This window comes from Eleutherodactylus coqui, chromosome 9 (genome assembly GCF_035609145.1).
Source record: "Eleutherodactylus coqui strain aEleCoq1 chromosome 9, aEleCoq1.hap1, whole genome shotgun sequence".
NCBI classification, from domain to species: Eukaryota; Metazoa; Chordata; class Amphibia; order Anura; family Eleutherodactylidae; genus Eleutherodactylus; species Eleutherodactylus coqui.
Genome location: NC_089845.1, coordinates 53229178 through 53244722, shown reverse-complemented (window position 1 = coordinate 53244722; position 15545 = coordinate 53229178). Strand labels below are relative to the sequence as shown.

Below are 15545 nucleotides of genomic sequence, written 5' to 3'. Positions count from 1 at the left end.
ATATTCCAGATTAGCACATTTATCATCTATCCACTGGGCCCGTAATTTTTGACCATGTAGATCCAACCAATGGGATTACCCTCTGTCCTCAGAACGGGGACCCCATTCCTGCATACCATCACATCCCCCATAAGAAGAGTTGTATGGAGCCATGGATGAGGATGCATGCTACATTTCTGAGGGAGGTGCAGAAACAGAAAACAGTGAGGGTGTTCGGCTGATTCTGTACCTGACTGTGTATAGAACGTATGCGAATGAATGCATTAGTTGCACACATACATAATTTTCTTTAAATTAACACACTCAGTAGCTTTCACATATATTTATTTTACTGTTTTCATATTTTTTCCTGTAACTTTTACAAAGCATGTCTGCATTCCTTTCTTTTCAATGTTAATATGCAGCAGAGATAAATGTTAGGAAGCAGATGGCTGTATTGAATCTCCAGTAGTCTAATTAAATATGCATGTGTCTGCTTGATATTTTCTATGCATAGTCTTTGAAGGCACCTGAATTAAAGGAAAAATTAGAAGAATCTGAAAAATTAATCCGAGAGCTAACCATCACCTGGGAAGAGAAGTTGAGGAAAACGGAAGCCATTGCTCAGGTATGTATGTATGCTTATGATTCCCTAATAAATTCATAGCTCCTCTACCAGCTTTTTAGTTGAAGAGTGGTTTTAGATGGGACAACCGTTAGGCGCTTTAGCGTCCGACAGCCTTCCCGATGACTATCACTCCTGTGCTTTCACACAAAAGCATTAGTCGTTTTAGGCTGAACGCAGCAGAGATCTTAACTTACTGCAAACAGGCAATCATTTATAGAGGAACAGGCATGGAGAGGGTTGGAGCGAACCTGATGCTATCGGAGGCTTTGGTTCCAGATGGTAGTTTAGGGACCAAAAAAGCCTTAAAAAGGGTTGTGAAAATTGGATGAATTGTGGAGGTGCTACCAACCAGAAGAACCCACCAAAGGTGGGCACTAAAGATGTGCGATGGTCCCATCTTCCACTTCTCCTGCTGTCCCCAACTCCATCACTGGTTCCACCAGCACTTTTGGGATCCATATCCCTGTAGTCCCAGAACTGATGTCCCACCTAGCGTGACTGAAGAAGGGGCTCACCCTGAAATGTGTATCCTATGCTGTTTTTTTTTTTAGTATACTTTATATAAGATAAGTTGGATATTACATCCTACCATCCCACTATCTTTTCTGGACAATCAAAAGCGTAGTCTCTTTTCTGGAGAGTCGCGCCTATCTTCCTCCCTACCTTCCGAAGTCACTTACCAGTCGTTCAACCTCTCGCACAGTACCCTGTCAGTTGCCTTACTTACACGAGCAGACAGTTGCCTGTAATTGCTCATTTTAATCAATTATTCGGGCAACTGTAGTCAACAGTTTTTCCATTGAAGTGAATAGGAGCTCTGCGGGCAATACCAAGCCTGGCCACTGCAGTGAAAACGGAGCTTTCAGCTTCCTGCAGAAATCGTCTCTGTGCATAAGCACCCTGATTCCGCAACCAGCTGATCAGCGGGGGTCCCAGAGGGCAGACCCCCGCCAATCTATGGCCTATCCTGTCGATATACCATTTATAGTTTACGATCGGGCAACCCCTTCAAATATATTATTTTATAAAATGTATTCCGGTAATGAAGATCTTATTTTCTATAGATGGCCATTGTTAACGTGTCCTTTTTTTCTTCACAGGAGAGGCAGAGACAGCTGGAGAGCATGGGCATTTCTCTCCAGTCTTCTGGTATTAAAGTTGGTGATGACAAATGTTACCTGGTAAACCTCAATGCCGACCCGGCACTTAATGAACTGTTGGTCTATTATTTAAAGGTGAGATGATAATTTCAAAATTTTGCTTTTACCCACCCTGGCAGTGCTGATACTACAGTATCTTACCATACTATCGTGAGCCTTATGCAGCAACACAATATATGCAAATGTTTCTGAATTTACATATTCCTCTCCTTGGTTAATGTCACATTTCACATAAAAAGAAACACTATCATTTCATTAAATGGGGACATATTAAATATGTGACGTGTCAAAAAAGTTTATAAAATAATTATTTCCGACATCTTATGAATGGTCTAATGGACCTATAACTGCCCATAATTACAGCTAGACAGTCATTACTACATCATACATTCAGGAAGCTTTTTTGTGAATCAAGGTGGTTCATGGATACCTGTATAATTATATAAAAAGGATGACTAACGTAGATAAAGATAATAAAGATGTTAGGGAGGGAATCGTCATTCGGATATAATGTAGCAATGTTTGAGGAAATGGCTTCATGAACAGCTAATGTGGCCAGACTATTCATTAAAGTCTATTTCCACAGATTACATTCTTAGGCCTCATGTCCACGGGGAAAATCAGGCCCGCTACGGATTCTACATGTAGAATCTGCAGCGGGTCCCTCCTGCCCCGCAGACATGAGCGCTGAAAATAGGAATTTAAAAGAATTTACTCATCCGGAGCGGGCGGGGAAGGTCTTCTCTTCCTCACGGCCGGATCTTCTTTTTCGGCCGGCGGATGAACTCGTCACGTCGCCAACGTGCCGCGCGCATGCGCCGGGCACATCCGCCGAGCCGAAGCAAGAAAGATCCAGCCGTGAGGAAGAGAAGACCTTCCCCGCCCGCTCCGGATGAGTAAATTCTTTTAAATTCCTATTTTAGGTCTCCCGCGGATCCGGACGGCTTCCATAGGCTTCAATAGAAGCCCGCGGGAGCCGTCCCCGCGGGAGACCCGCACGAAAATGGAGCATGGTCCAGATTTTTTCATGCTCCATTTTTTTTAAAATCACTTTTATTGACCATCCGCGGGTATTTATCTACCCGCGGGTGGTCAATGCATCCCTATGGGGTTAAAATCTGCTGCGGATTTTAATTCTTCTTTTGCCCGTCGACATGAGCCCTAATGAAACCCGTCTCACAGTGTAATATAAAACCACTAGATTTATTTCTTAAAAATGTTGACTTTCCTTTCATGTTACCAATTGCTGAGTATGTTGTCTGAAGGCCATGTAGCAGGAGACTGTAGTTAAAGGGTAACTCCAGTGTTTTGGCAGAAAGCAAGCAGCACTGGTGCTACCTTATGACTCTTTCTATTAGGATGCCTGTAAAGAACTATATTTTCTCAGTGTTCTCAACTTTTTAGGGAAAAATGAAAAATCCCTATGACCATAATTAGATGTAAAATACGGTGAAGGGACTAGCCTGCCTCATCTCCAAAGTTCACATAAATAGGCACTTCCCATTTTGCACATTACTGGTATCAATCCAATCAGTTATGTCTCTGTATAGTGATTGGAAGCGGAATGATCGGTTCTCTTACTGCAAGTCTTGTGAATGATTATTTGTGCATGTGTTTCTGTCGGCCCGTATAAAGGTACATTTACTGCCAGGGAGGGGAAGGTGTTGGGGTCCTAATGTAGCTGATTTATATTTATAATTATCGTAATGTTCAATCAGTAACATTTTTTTTTTAGTTGTAACTAACCATTTTATTATTATGATTATTATTAACCCTTTCCAATCCACTGTCTGACGTCTGAAGACATTCTGATTGAAAGCTGTACAGTTCCCATGTCGGAAGACATCCGGCAGGGTATTCTTACTGTAGATTACTGGCCACTCTGTTGTCGCGGGGCCTCTCCAGTATGTCCCATACTGCAGTACTGGCTCTAGCCAGCAGATGGCACCATTGTATAATGGCAGAAAGAGAAAGCCCCCTAGGAAACCCTGAATCCAAAATTGGATTGCAAAGGGTTAATAAAGGAAACCTGTCATTAACTTTTTTTCATTAGTAAGCCAAAGATCTGATGGAATAGAACTAGTGAACAATACCATTCCAACCATGCCCATTGGTAAAATTGTCAGGTAACTTTTTTGAGCGCGGGTGTATACGTTTTTATTTTGTGCACCTTGACTGATCAAGCCCCGGACCTCGGTGTGCTTGCTATTTATCCTGCCGCTCTCAGTGAAACAACGGATTCTGGATTTAAGATTTTCTGCATGTCTACCTAGATCGTCTGTGTCAGCGAGGTACCTTACTAAAGGTTTTCCTCGCTTGACACCAGGTGAGTTAACACTCATTTACCTATTGGTATAACGAACTGAAATACACCTGGCGCATCTTTAAACTACTTTCTTTTTGGAAAAAAACTAAATTTAGGAAGCACCCGTAAGCAGTTGAAAAAGGCCCGAGTGATTGGCTGAAACTTGCCCTTTGTTCGTTCTTCTTGATGCAGGAATTGAAAAGTGATTTATGTGAGTGTCGTGACCTCTTTCTCATTAAGATTTAATGAGCTACAACTTTACCCACTGGAAACCAGAGCGTTGTCCATACGCTGGATTGTATACAATCAAGGTACCTGGAATTGCCAAGTGGTTTCCCAGCTTCTCACCAAGTCGAGGCCTGTAATTGCACCCTTCACTGTGTGATCAACATCCACCCTTGCCATCTGACGTCCGCACTAGGCATGTGCAGAAAGCTGATGATGGCGAGTTGTATAAACTTGGCTCACTTCATGGGATTTCAGCGGCTAACACTGATGTCAGACTGCAATGGGGAATGTAAATCACACAGTGATGGGTGTGGTTACAAGTCATGACTCGGACTCTGTACTGCTGTGATAACACCCCAATGACTCCAGATACCTTATTTGCATACAGTGCTACCCCGTATTAAATTTATTTTTCTTCAAAAAGTCTAACCTGACAATTTTACGAAGGACATGAATGAGATTCTGTTCAGAAGTCCCATTCCACTTTGCCCTTTTTAATAACGGAAAAGTTGATGCCAAGAAAATTGACTTTTACCTCATTGGGGTTTTTTCCTTCCTCTGGATGGTGCAATAGGCTGAACTAGATGGACATATGTCTTTTTCAGCCTAACCAACTACATTACTATGAGTTCAGTTTTACCTTGTTGAGTTTTAGAAAGCAAGAAGCAAAGAAGGGGGATATGGCTGATAGAAAAGTTTGGATTCTGGAGAGTGGAGAGAAGTACTGTAGATTTGGGTGTCATCAGCATGAAGGTGGTACTGAAAGCCATGGGATTCTATGAGCTGTCCTAGACCAAAGAGGTAGGGGGTTCTATGACAGAACCTTGTGTGACACCAACTGAGAGAGGATGAGGTGAGGATGTGGTGTGCAAATTGGAGACCCTAAATGTCTGGCCAGTGAGAAGTGAGTATACCAAAGAGAGGGCCAAGTCTTTGATGCCGTTAGCTGTCTGATGCAATAACTTCAATGCATGGTTAATGGGAACCTGTCAAACTGAAATGCAGTCTAAGCTGCAGACATCATCTTGGAGAGCAGGAGGAGCTGAGCAGATTGATAGTTTTTGGGGAAAGATTCTGGATAACTTGTAGGTTATTGATATAAACCTCTACTCATTCTGGTCCAGTCAATGATCTTATCACTGATTAAATCTTATTTCTGTATACACATTCAGACAAGGAAGGCTGTCGATCGCTCTGTAGGACCGCCCACTGGACTCCTAAATCCAGAATTAGCAGAAATTTAGATCACTAAATTACAAGTTATATTCAATCTTTTCCCACAAAAGTAATCTGCTCAGCTCCTCCTTCTTTTCTATAGCATATTGGCCACAAGTTCGACTGCAGGCTCAACTTGACCCAATTGCTTCAAGTGTTACAGTTGTATAAATTTTCTATTCTGACTTTTTACAGGACTTCAACCGTGTGGGTGCTGACACATCTCAGGATATACAGCTCTTTGGTATTGGGATTCAGGCTGAGCATTGTGTGATAGATATGGCCTCCGATGGGGAAATTTCTCTTACACCAAAAGAAAATGCAAGGTAAGTTATTCAAAGGACATCATGTCGAATCCTGAGCCTCAACTATGGAAGGATAGAAACACTAGCAAAGTCAATATGTATAGACTTACTTTAATCTAACCCCCTTATTGTCAAAAATTATTTTCCTAGTCAGCATTTCTTCCGATGAACCACGCAACCATTTTTTCCTGTTTTCTGACAGATCAAACTTCCTGTATGCCTATATTAAATCGCAGGGATATGGAGGTACAATAGAGGCCTCATGCACCTTTATGGGACCCATATTGGAACTCCATACAAAATAAATCCCTAACTGCAGATTATATAGTAACATAGTATGTTGGGCTGAATAAAGACAATGTCCATCTGGTTCAGCCTGTTTCAACCTCCACCCTTCTTAGTCCAGAGGAAGGCAAAAAAAAACTAACAAACAGCCATTTAGCTCATTCGGAGGAAAAAAATTCCTTCCTGACTCCATAATAGCAGCCAGAGTAATCCCTGGATCAACATGTGAGATCATCAACCCTGCTGGTCACCTAATGTCTATATTCTGTAATATCGTAGCGCTCTAGGAAGACCTCTAGTCCCCTCTTAAACTCCTATGGATTTTGCCATCACCATGTCCTCAGGTAGAGGGTTCCACAGTCTCACTGCTCTTACAATAAAGAACCCCCTTCTGTGTTGGTGATGAAACCTGCTTTCTTCTAGACATAGAGGATGCCCTCTTGTTACCATCGCGGTCCTGGGTATAAACAGATCATGGGAGAGATCCGTGTGTTGTCCCCTAATGTATTTATACATAGTTATTCGATCGCCCCTTAGCCGTCTTTTTTCCAGGGTAAATAATCCCAATTTTGATAGCCTCTCTGGGTATTCCAGTCCTCCCATTCTGTTTATTAATTTAGTTGCCTTTCTTTGAACCCCCTCAAGCACTGCAACATCTTTCCTGAGCACTGGTGTCCAGAACTGTACACAGTATTCCATGTGAGACCTGACAAGTGCCTTATATAGTGGAAGAATAATGTTCTCGCCCCTCGCCCCTATACCTTTTTTAATGCACCCCAAGACTTTATTTGCTTTTGCAGCAGATGACTGGCATTGACTGCTCCAGTTAAATCTACAGTCCACTAGTACCCCCAGGGTACCATTGATAAATATATTGAACAGAATGGGGCCAAATACTGAAGCCTGTGGTACCCCACTAGCAATGGGTGGCCCAATTAGAGTACAAACCATTTATTACCACCCTCTGCTTTTTGTCTCTGAGCCAGTTCTTTACCCAGATACACACGTTTTCGCCCAGTCCGAGCTGCCTCATTTTATATATCAACCTATTATGTGGCACGGTGTCAAATGCTTTAGAGAAATCCAGATATACAAGATCAATAGACTCTCCCAGGTCCCGCCTAGAACTTACTTTGTTGTAGAAGCTGATCAAATTGGTCTGACATGATTGACCCCTCGTGAACCCATGCTGATGAGGGGTTATACTGTTTTCCTTGAGGTATTCTAAGATGGCATCTCTCATAAACCCCTCAAATATGTTTGCAATATTGAAGTGAGACTTACCAGCCTGTAGTTACCAGGCTGTCTTTTGGACCCTTTTTCGTATATTGGAACCACATTTGCAATGCACCAATCCAGTGGTACACCCCCTGTCTTCCCTTATATTTATAACCCTTAGAACCCTTGGGTGTATTCCATGTGGGCCCAGCGATTTATCAATTTTAATCCTCTTTAACCAGCTCTGCACTTCCTTCTGTGTTAGATACGCAATATTTAGCGGGGGGCGGTTTAATCCTCCTGCATCTTGTGTGCCATTTCGTTTTCATGAATACGCTTGAAAATAAACTATTTAATAGAATTGCCTCTCCCCCATCATCTTCTATGGTTTCTTCTTCAGATTGTCAATCTTTTTTCTACTTTCTGCTGATCTCTGGTAATGCACTGCCTCTGAAATTACTGAGTAGGCCGGCTCTTTCTATTTATGATAAAATTGGTAAATAAACCATGGAGCTATAAGTAGTTCAAAGATTATAAAAAAAACATATATTGGTCTCTCTTTTTTTACATATAGAAGCATATAACATGAAAAAAAACCATCAGTGTAGGTGTAAATACTCAGTACCGCAAACAGAAACGCCATACATTTGTCATGTGAATTCAGAATGTGCACATAGCCGTGATCAGAGGGAACTCCCATTGTGGCTGGCAACCATTTAGATGCTGGTGTCACTTCTGACAGCAGCATTTAAATGGTCTGGCAGAAGTTTGGGGTGCTGTTTGGGTGTCATGGCAGCGTGGGGCCTTGTGAAGGCTGCCAGAGATGCCATGCATTCATGCAAAAATACAATATACTGCAAGACTGAAATATTGCAGTATATTGTATAAGCAAACAGAAGACTGCTTATTCAGGGCTCGGTCACACGAGTGGTTTTTGGTCCGATTTGCAGATCTATAGACCCAATGCATCCCAATGGGAGCAGGCACATGTCCGTTTTTTATTATGCGGATGTGCGATAAATTATAGGACACAACGATTCGCAGAACGCGCCTATATGCGTTCTGCAAATCATTGTGTTTTATATATGCGCTCAATGGGGCTGGCGGCAGCAGCGCCAACCCCATTGAGAACATATACTAAAGATCGTTCTCCTCTGTAACAGCTGTGGCAGAGAAGAACGATGTTCGCCCATTGAATTCAATGGAGCCGGCAATACAGCCGGCTCCATTGAAAGCAATGGGCTTCCGGCAAGCGCTGGATGAATTTTCGGGAAAGGGCTTAAAATATAAGCCCTTCCCTGAAAACCATCCTGAAAATGTGTAAAAAAAAAATATATATATATACTCACCTTTTTCCTGCAGCCGGAATTCAGCCGCGGCTGGCTGGCAGTTCTCTTGAACTGCTCTCTGTAGTATTCAGCAGGCGGGGATTTAAAATCCCCACCTGCTGAATAAGCTGCCTCTAATTGGTCACAGCCCTCACCAGTCAGAGGCAGCTCTCACTCACCCATTCATGAATTCATGATTGGCTGAGCGCAGGGACCAATCAGAGGCAGCTCTCGGCTGTCATTCAATTTTCAGGATGGTTTTCAGGGAAAGGCTTATATTTTAAGCCCTTCCTCGAAAATTCATCCAGCGCTTGCCGGCAGCACATTGCTTTCAATGGAGCCAGCTGTATTACCGGCTCCATTGAATTCAATGGGCGAACATCGTTCTTGTTACGGTATCCTACCCGATGATACGCCAGCCTGGGTTGCCCTAGAACTTACCCGCAACCCCTGTCCCTGCCTACTTGCCTCCATTCCTGGCTAACCCCAAGCGGGCAACTGGGCGGCGGTCCCTACACTCGCTAGGGACTGAGGAGGGACGCTGGCGTACCAAGATGGAACAGGGTAGGATACCGACAGGAAGGGCAGGTGAAAAAAACCAACAGAAAATAGAGCAGACCGAGGCAGATGGATAACCTGGCAGATAAAGCACACAAGCTGAACAGAGGAGACTGACAGAGGCAGGAAGTTAGCACACTGAACAGAAACCAATAACTGGCAGTGAATGGACCTCACTGCCAGCCTTATAAACAGAAGCCTCCGCCCAGGGGCGGAGAGGGGGAGGCGACGCCTCCTAGCAGAATCTCATAAGAGGGACTCGTGCATAGAGCTGCACTCACAGACGCCCAAGCACACGCCGCCGCCCGGACCCACGAGCGCGCGCACCGCGCCGACCAACCACCCGCGTCCCCGGCAGCCGCCGCATGGTAACAGTTCTCCTCTGCCACAGCTGTGGCAGAGGATAGCGGGCAGCGCTGGGCCGTTTCGCTGAAAACGCTGCTAGGTGCCGATTTTTCAGCGAATCGTCGGCCCCGATCACGCGATTTGCGGATGCGCATCCGTTATGCGATCCGCAAATCGCACTAAAAAACGCCGGTGTGACTGAGGCCCCAGGGACTAAAAAAAAAGTTTACTAATACTTTCACTATTAACATAGTTCACTAATCATTTGGTTTAAATACCAATCGTTCTTTCACTGATAAGACTGAATGTGAACGATTTGCGAGTGAATGATTTATCTGCCCGTATAAACAGTGAAATCTGGCATCATTGGGTATAAAAGCACCTTAAGGGAGTTGCAGGAAGTAGGTGGGGAATGTCCCCTTTCAAAATCCCTCTCTGATGTTAAAACCATCCGCTGTAGTGTTAATTCCCCAGACCGCTCCATTAATAATAGGCGTCAGCTGCCTAATGGACTGGGACCTCCTGCGCTCCAGGCGTTCGCTAGCTGGGGTTATTATACAGTGCTTATTAAGAAGCTGCAGTGTAAGTCATCCGTCTGAGTCTGTGTGAAGCCGCTGCCTGAGATGACGGTGTAATTGTACATGTTGATAATTGAGTGGACAAACGTCCTTTGGGGACTGTTAGATGCAACCCTACTGGCCGGATGAGTGATTGTTCTTCACACTTCTGTTCTTCACTATGTGCCGGGCAGCTTGATTTAGCTCTATGATCATGGCTGCCATCAATTCTGATGTAGATGACCAATAAGGCCAAATAGTTGTTTGTTGGTGAATACTTTGGATGATACAATTATTTGCTGACCGGACGTATACATCTACAGCCTTTCATGATATTACAGCATAGCTGAAACTCATTTTGCACAATCATGGTGTAGTATAGTTTGTTCCTGTGTCAATCAGTTATGCTCAAGAAGGTGTGTGAGGAGGCTTTTATACGGCCATGTATGCTCCTCTGGGAAATATGCAAATAGGGAAGATGGAACAACACCTCTGCAGCGCCACCTATTGGAAGACTATTTCCAGGAATGCTGCCTTCCAATAGGTGGTGCTGCAGAGGTGGTGTTCCATCTTCCTTATTCAGTTATGCTCCTGACATCCTCTTGAGTTCTTTGTCCCGGAAGGAGCTATGTTACACTACAGAGTTTGTGGGTCAGGAAGGGTGTCGTCTCTCCTTAAGGAAAGCACCCAAAAAGTGTGTGGAGATACCGAGGGGGTGAGTGGGTCGGGGGATGGCGTTGTCTCTCCCCAAGATGGCATCCTCTCTCCTATTCCCAATCATTGTTTTACAGACTTGAAAAACCTGCATTGATTTGCAGGAATGCTGCCGTCCAATAGGTGGCACTGCAGAGGTATTGCTCCATCTTCCTTATTTGCACCAGACCATTTGCTTCGCAGCAGTTGAGCTATAGTTTAGTTCCAATGCCCTTCAAACCCATACTTGTCTGCACTTCAGAAATGGGGTAGAGCAGGTGAATCTCATACAAACTACTGCTTGCAGCTGTTGCTGAGTGCAGCTAGTTGCATATGTATTTATGTTGGTCCAGTTGACTTGGGTGACACTGACTATGGGAGCTGAATAATTATTTATGCATTGACCCCCCCCCCTAGTGGTTGAGGGAGCTGGCCGGACATTCATTGGATTGCCTGTGATTGGCTCTCTGCTTGCAGTATTGTTTATGTGAGCAGTTTGTTGGCATTATTTATGGGGGCACTTTGCTTAGTCTATTTATAAGGGCACTCAGGGTAGCTACTAAAATAAGCACTATAGCGTCATGATATATGGACTTATGGGAAAAGTTTAAATATTAAGAAAACTTGCTACATTTCATGTCTCCCAGAAGTTTATTTTTAAAAGTTACGGAATAAGCTAAAACCTCACTATTTCAAATGTAATACATTTGTAAAGATGTAAGGACTCCCGTAGGAGAGCTTGTCCCCTGTGCGGTTTCCATAACTGGAAGTGTTGATGCACACCACCAACTTTTTGATAGGAGAATGTTCTAGGTGTATGGGGTCTACAATGCTTGACATGATATGAATACGTGGCATACACCATTGCGACCACCCAGGAAAGGATTTGGATACATTAGATAAAATTACTAAATGGGTCAATATGGGTGAACTGTTAACCCTTTGCAATCCAATTTTAATTTTGGATTCAGGGTTTCCTATGTGGCTTTCTCTTTCTGCCATTATACAATGGTGCCATCTGCTGGCTAGAGCCAGTACTGTGGTAGCGGACATGCTGGAGAGGCCTCTGACAACAGAGCCGCTAGTAATATACAGTAATAATACCCTGCCGGACATCTTCTGACATCAGAGCTGTACAGGCTTCAGTCAGAATGTTGGAAGACGTCAGACAGTGGATTGGAAAGGGTTAAAGGTGGGTGACCATACCTGAGGAAGCTATGATAGTGGTCATATTTGTCATATAACTGTCCCAAATATTTGCCTACTCGAAGTCTGTTTACACCAAACGATATATCGTGCGACTGATGTCAGAATTCGCTCTGCAGCCTGTTTATACCGGCAGATACATCGTTGGCTCGTTCACACTAGAAATCGTTCAGTTCGCATTCGCTGTATTTAAACTGAGTGATAAGCCAACGAGTCAACGATTGTTTTTATACCTGCATAAAATAAATGACAAACTAAATAATTTATCATTCGGCGTCCTATCATTAGTTGCGTTCACACTGACCTTTGTTTTTCGCTCATGTGAACGATTTTTTTCGACTGATAATTAATCCATGGCCCTTAGGCTGGGGTCACACGGGATGGAAATCCCGCGGAAATTTCGCTGAATGACCGCAACGAAAAAACGCGAGATTTCCCCCGGATAAGTGCAGCTTCAAAACTCGCGGTCGCAGCCATGAGTTTTGAAGAGGTTTCACTTCCTGCATTTCTGCTGTAGCCATCTCTCCTCATAGAGAGAAGAGAGGCCGCTGCGGAAATAAAAAAAAAAAATTGCCATGTTGCTTCTTGGTTTTCAGCGCCGCATGTCCATTGCCGCGCGGCTTGGCCGCAGTCTGTGGACAAGATTTTGCAAAATCTCATCCACTTTGCTGTCTAATCCCAGGATTAGGAGCCGTTCGGGGATTCCGCACGGAAATTCCGTGGCAATTCCATCCCGTGTGAACCCAGCCTTACACAGTGGTATATCAGCAGTGTCCTGCAGTGCAACTAGAGAAATGTGGCAAACATGTCTGTCCAGATAAAACCACCATTCTGTCATTCCAGTCCCCCATCTACAATTATAAAAAGGATTACTTTACAGTTAACCCTTTCCCTTTGAAGTTGAAATTATCTCACTTGTGGAATGGGCTATGCATGTTTGTGTGCGCAACTATTGCACTTTTTGCATGCGCAAATCGTGCACATGTGCATCTGCAAAAAAAAGGTGCGCTGCACCCAGCCCCTGAAGAAATGGCCAATTAGTGTAATGAGTTCAAGATGTGTCCTTTTGCTGTGCAAATACAGAGGAAAATAGAGCATGCTGCAAATTTTTTTTTATTTGTGCGACCCAATTGTGCACGCAAAATACGCACTTGTGCACAAACCCATTCAAATCAGTGGGTTCTATTTTCTGCGTATTGCGCATGTAAAATTTTTCTGCGCAAAAACACCCATGCGACACACAACATATGCAAATAAGGAAGATGGAAAAATAGCTCTGCAGCACCTCCTATTGAAAGGGAGCATTCCTGCAAATCAATGTCATTCTTTATACAAGTCTTTCTAACAATGACTGAAAATTGAAAACCAAAAGCCAGAATCCATCCACACAGACAGCTGTTTATGGGTTCTTGCCTCTCATCAGTGCGTAGTAGGTTTCTGGCTTGGCTAGTGAGAGGCCTATGAAATTGGTCGGGAAGGGTGTGATCACTCCTTAAGGCCCCTTTCACACAGCCGTAGGCCTTTTTACTTGTGCCCACTGGCACCGTAAAAACATACAAACGGGTGCACAAATATAACGTTTGTGCACCCGTTCGGATGGCACAGGCCCGGCGCAAATACGCTGAGTCCGCAATGCTGATGGGTGGGGAGAGACAGTTTAGCTCTGCTAAGCTGTCTCCCCCTTCCCTCCCCCTCGCTGGCTCAACTCCTCCCCTCCGGGTGTTTGCAATGGGAGGGGGAGGGGCAGAGCTAAGATCCTGCCCCCCACACCCCTTGTCCCCAGCCAGCAGTGGGAGGGGTGGAGCTTAGCTCTGCCTTCATCCCACCCCCTTCCATTGCAACCAGCCAGAGGGGAGAAGAGAAGGGGGAGGGAGTTTAGCAGTCACGCTGCTAAACTCCCTCCCACCTCTCTTCTCCAGCCACTTTCATTGGCTCCCATAGGAGTCCATGCAGCGGCTAACGTATTCCGTGCAGAAAGATAGTTCCAGGACTATCTTTCCTGCCCAGAGCTATTTGGCCGGCTGGGCGCTTTTACGCAGTGGGAACACATCTGTGTGATCTGATGCATTGGAATCCAACACATCAGATGGTAGCGTATATTGGCCGGCTGTGAAAACGGCGGCTGATATACGCTTGTGTGAATAAGCCCTAAGCAGAACACCTAGAAGGTGAGTGAGGAGACTTATAAGGCCATCCTTGCTCCTCTGGGAAATATTCAATTAAGGAAGATGGAACAATGCCTTTACATCACCACCTCCTGGGTGCTCTCCTTAAGGAGAGATGATACTCTTCCACGTCTCACTAGCCAAAAACTTACTGCACACTAATAAGGGGCAATCACCCTCAAACAGCTGTAAATGTATATCTTATGGCTTTTGGTTTTCAATTCCCAGTCATTGTTAGAAAGACCCGTATAAAGAGTCCGACATTCATTTTCCAGAATGCTGCCATCCAGTAGGTGGCGCTGCAGAGGTATTGTTCCATCTTCCTTATTTGCATATTTCCCAGGGGAGCATGCATGGCCTTATAAGTCTCCTTACTCACCTCCTAGGTGCTCTCTTTTAGGAGAGATGATACCTTTCCTGACACACACACACACCTTAAGCACGAAGGGAGTGTATTCTCCAGAAATGTGATACATAATGTTGCACAATGTAAACTTGAGCAGGTGCAGATCTCCAATTATAATTTGCACATGCAGCACCGATGCCCTGGGTCCTTAATCAGTGAGGGTTACCTTTTGTGGAAGCCAGAGAGGATTTCAATTTCCCTTTCCTAACACAGAAATGAAGGAGGAAGGAGATATTTGATACCAGCTTCATTAGGTTGCATCATGACCAGTCTTGGATCACGGACAAAAAAAAAAGGATTTCTCCATCTGAATCATTTATATAGAATTCATTTTCGAAGGATACAGACATAGAGAAAAAAGAAAAACCGTTACCTAAATGCTGATTTTCTTATGGTAAAAATAGCAGTTTTTAATAGAATTTGGTGTCAAAGCCCGTCTCTGGGTTTAGCGCCAACCTGTACTTGTTGTATCTAATTTCAGATGTTCTTTTATTCCCGTGGAATGTTGGGCATTGTAAAACTTCAACAAACCGGCTAAGAGTTTCCCTTGAACAAAAGGGCAGCGGGCTGTCATTCCCCGCTCAGCGCTTCACAGTCATGTCTTGCAATAGCATGTCTGACATGTGAGCCAACACAATAGCCTAGGGCTCGGAATCGAACTGTGCCAGCCAGGGTGTGAGCCAGACAGCAGGGTTATTGACTGTAAGAGAACCCTAGAGGAGGAGTTGGGTGGCAGATGGAAGGAGTGACACACATGACAGGAATGAATAGGAGGAGGAAGTGCAAAGCTCTGTGGATGTCTCTAACATTTCTTTTGGCTGATTATAAAAGCTAACCAATTTATCTACTTGTCACTGTTACCTTCCCAGACTCTGGATGCTTAGTGATTATTCAGCGCGATACCTAATGTTGACCGTTCTATAATGCTGAAAAGGGAAGAGAGCATCCTCTAAGAGGAGTAAGG

At 44.2% G+C, this 15545-nt stretch overlaps 1 protein-coding gene across 5 annotated transcripts in view; it reads left to right on the top strand.

Annotated features, from left to right (window-relative positions):
- KIF13A (kinesin family member 13A) overlaps positions 1-15545 on the top strand; it is a 180549-nt gene that overhangs the window by 88029 nt on the left and 76975 nt on the right. For all 5 annotated transcript variants that reach the window (XM_066579407.1, XM_066579405.1, XM_066579406.1 and 2 more), the window contains exons 12-14: positions 497-607; positions 1708-1842; positions 5711-5841. In XM_066579407.1, the coding sequence (XP_066435504.1) occupies positions 497-607; positions 1708-1842; positions 5711-5841 (377 nt within the window). The remainder of the gene's footprint in view (positions 1-496; positions 608-1707; positions 1843-5710; positions 5842-15545) is intronic.